The sequence below is a fragment of the Cyphomyrmex costatus genome, unplaced genomic scaffold (genome assembly GCF_001594065.2).
Source record: "Cyphomyrmex costatus isolate MS0001 unplaced genomic scaffold, Ccosl1.0 scaffold497, whole genome shotgun sequence".
In the NCBI taxonomy this organism is placed as follows: domain Eukaryota; kingdom Metazoa; phylum Arthropoda; class Insecta; order Hymenoptera; family Formicidae; genus Cyphomyrmex; species Cyphomyrmex costatus.
In genome coordinates this window covers 584,136-586,200 of record NW_017279244.1, presented here as the reverse complement: position 1 = coordinate 586,200, position 2,065 = coordinate 584,136, and the positions used below count along the sequence as shown (strand labels likewise).

General features: G+C 34.8%; 1 protein-coding gene across 1 annotated transcript; it reads left to right on the top strand.

Moving 5' to 3' along the window:
• The first annotated feature begins 1,258 nt into the window (after positions 1-1,258).
• LOC108778206 (histone-lysine N-methyltransferase SETMAR-like) lies at positions 1,259-1,756 on the top strand. Its single transcript, XM_018545323.1, has one exon. It carries the CDS (start codon positions 1,259-1,261, stop codon positions 1,754-1,756), a length of 498 nt encoding a protein of 165 aa, XP_018400825.1.
• Positions 1,757-2,065: the final 309 nt, after the last annotated feature.

Below are 2,065 nucleotides of genomic sequence, written 5' to 3'. Positions count from 1 at the left end.
TTAATACAGTGTTTGATATGTTCAATAATTGTCTAAATAATTGCTCGATAATTAAGAAAGCGTTCTAGACTACTCATTTTACACTATTTTATATTAAAAAGTATTACTAAAATTGCATTCGAATTATTGGAAATATAATAATTAAGAAAAGGTTAATAAGATTCACAGACATCCAAATTCAATATCTTATCAATTGAATCAACACAAATGTAATGATTAAAATTATACATATTAAATAATTGAAAATACAAAAACTAAATAAGAAGAGAATTTAACGCTAAGGAATATAATAATAAATAGATATAACATGTTTCGGCCATCTATATTGGCTTTCATCAGATATACAGTTATTTTATTAAAACGCAGTAAATCAATAAGTAAGACAAACGACTTTTTTTTGTTTAAAAAAGAGTAAAAATAAAAATAAAATTAAATTAAATAAGGTGAGTGATTGTTCAGAGAGACGAGACCGCTCGTCAAACGACTCGATTTTCATCAAAATTTTTACTAGTAACACATAGATACCAAGGATGCATTCAGAAATATTACTCGACTGCTATCGTTTTACTCTTGTTTTTCACTTAACATTAAACAAGGATGATACAAGGAGTCATTAGAATAATGCAGCCAAGGATAATTTAAAAAAAAAATGACTGATTATATTTACATGTTATACAATTTTATTCAAAGTTATTGTTAAAGTAATATAAACGCATATGAATATGAAAGCACACATATACAATGATTTTTGTAAAAAAAACTTTTTATATTCGACTAAAGGTTGTAAATAATTTCCAGCACTAATCTAAAATGGATTATGTGATTGCGTTCAGAAAACAATAACTTAGTGATCAGGAGCATTTAGAATTACAACCGTTTATTGAGCGCTCTTGCATTTGATTGCCGGATTCCATTAGATCCAAAAATATAGACCAAACAGGACAATAGTTCATTGAACACTATAATTAAATTTCTATCGTCAGATTAATTAGATGTGTCAAAGCATTTATAACGCCAAGTGGACACTACCGCACACAAAATTGATAAATACATTTAAAATATATAATATTAGGTGTAGTAAAAAGAAATCCATTTTTTTCCAATAGATGGCTTTAGTCATCTGTATCTCGCGTTGTATAAGTGCGATCGGGTTATGCTTGATGGCGTTAGAAAGATAAGATTTCGTACTAAAAAAACTTCTGAGACAGTTTTGTGATTGCTTGACTCATTGTCAGTATTGTTTGAGCGCGCGTCAAAGATGGACATCAGCAAAGAGAAAATACGCTATATTTTACAGTTTTTCTTCGATAAAGGCGAAAACGCAAGCCAGGCGGCTGAAAATGTGAATAGTGTTTATGGTACTGATACTGTAACAGCCAATCAGGCGCAATTTTGGTTTCGTCGATTCCGTTCCGGTAATTTTGATGTCAAAGATGCACCACGCTCTGGAAGGCCAATTGTCGAAAATGTCGATAAAATAATGGAAATTGTCGAGTCCGACCGTCATGTAAGCACTGTTTCGATTGCCCAGGAGCTAAACATTGCACAAAAAATCGTTTGGAATCATTTGAATAAGGCTGAATACAAAAAGAAGTTCGATGTATGGGTGCCACACGAGTTAACGCAAAAAAATCTCATGGACCGAATTTCCATCTGCAAATCGCTGCTGAATCGCAACAAAATCGACCCATTTCTGAAGCGGATGGTGACTGGTGATAAAAAGTGGATTACTTACGACAACGTCAAGCGAAAATGATCGCGGTGAGCCGGCGCAAACGATGGCCAATCCAGGATTGACGGTCAGGAAGGTTTTGCTGTGTGTTTGGTGGGATTGGCAGGGAATCATCTACTATAAGCTGCTCCCCTACGGCCAAACTCTTAATTCGGACCTCTACTGTCAACAATTGGACCGTCTGAAGGAAGCAATCGTCCAGAAGCGGCCAGCGTTGGCCAATAGGAGAGGAATTCTGTTCCATCAGGACAACGCAAGGCCACACACATCGATAGTGACTCGCCAGAAGCTCCGGAAACTTGGTTGGGAGGTTCTTATGCATCCACCTTATAG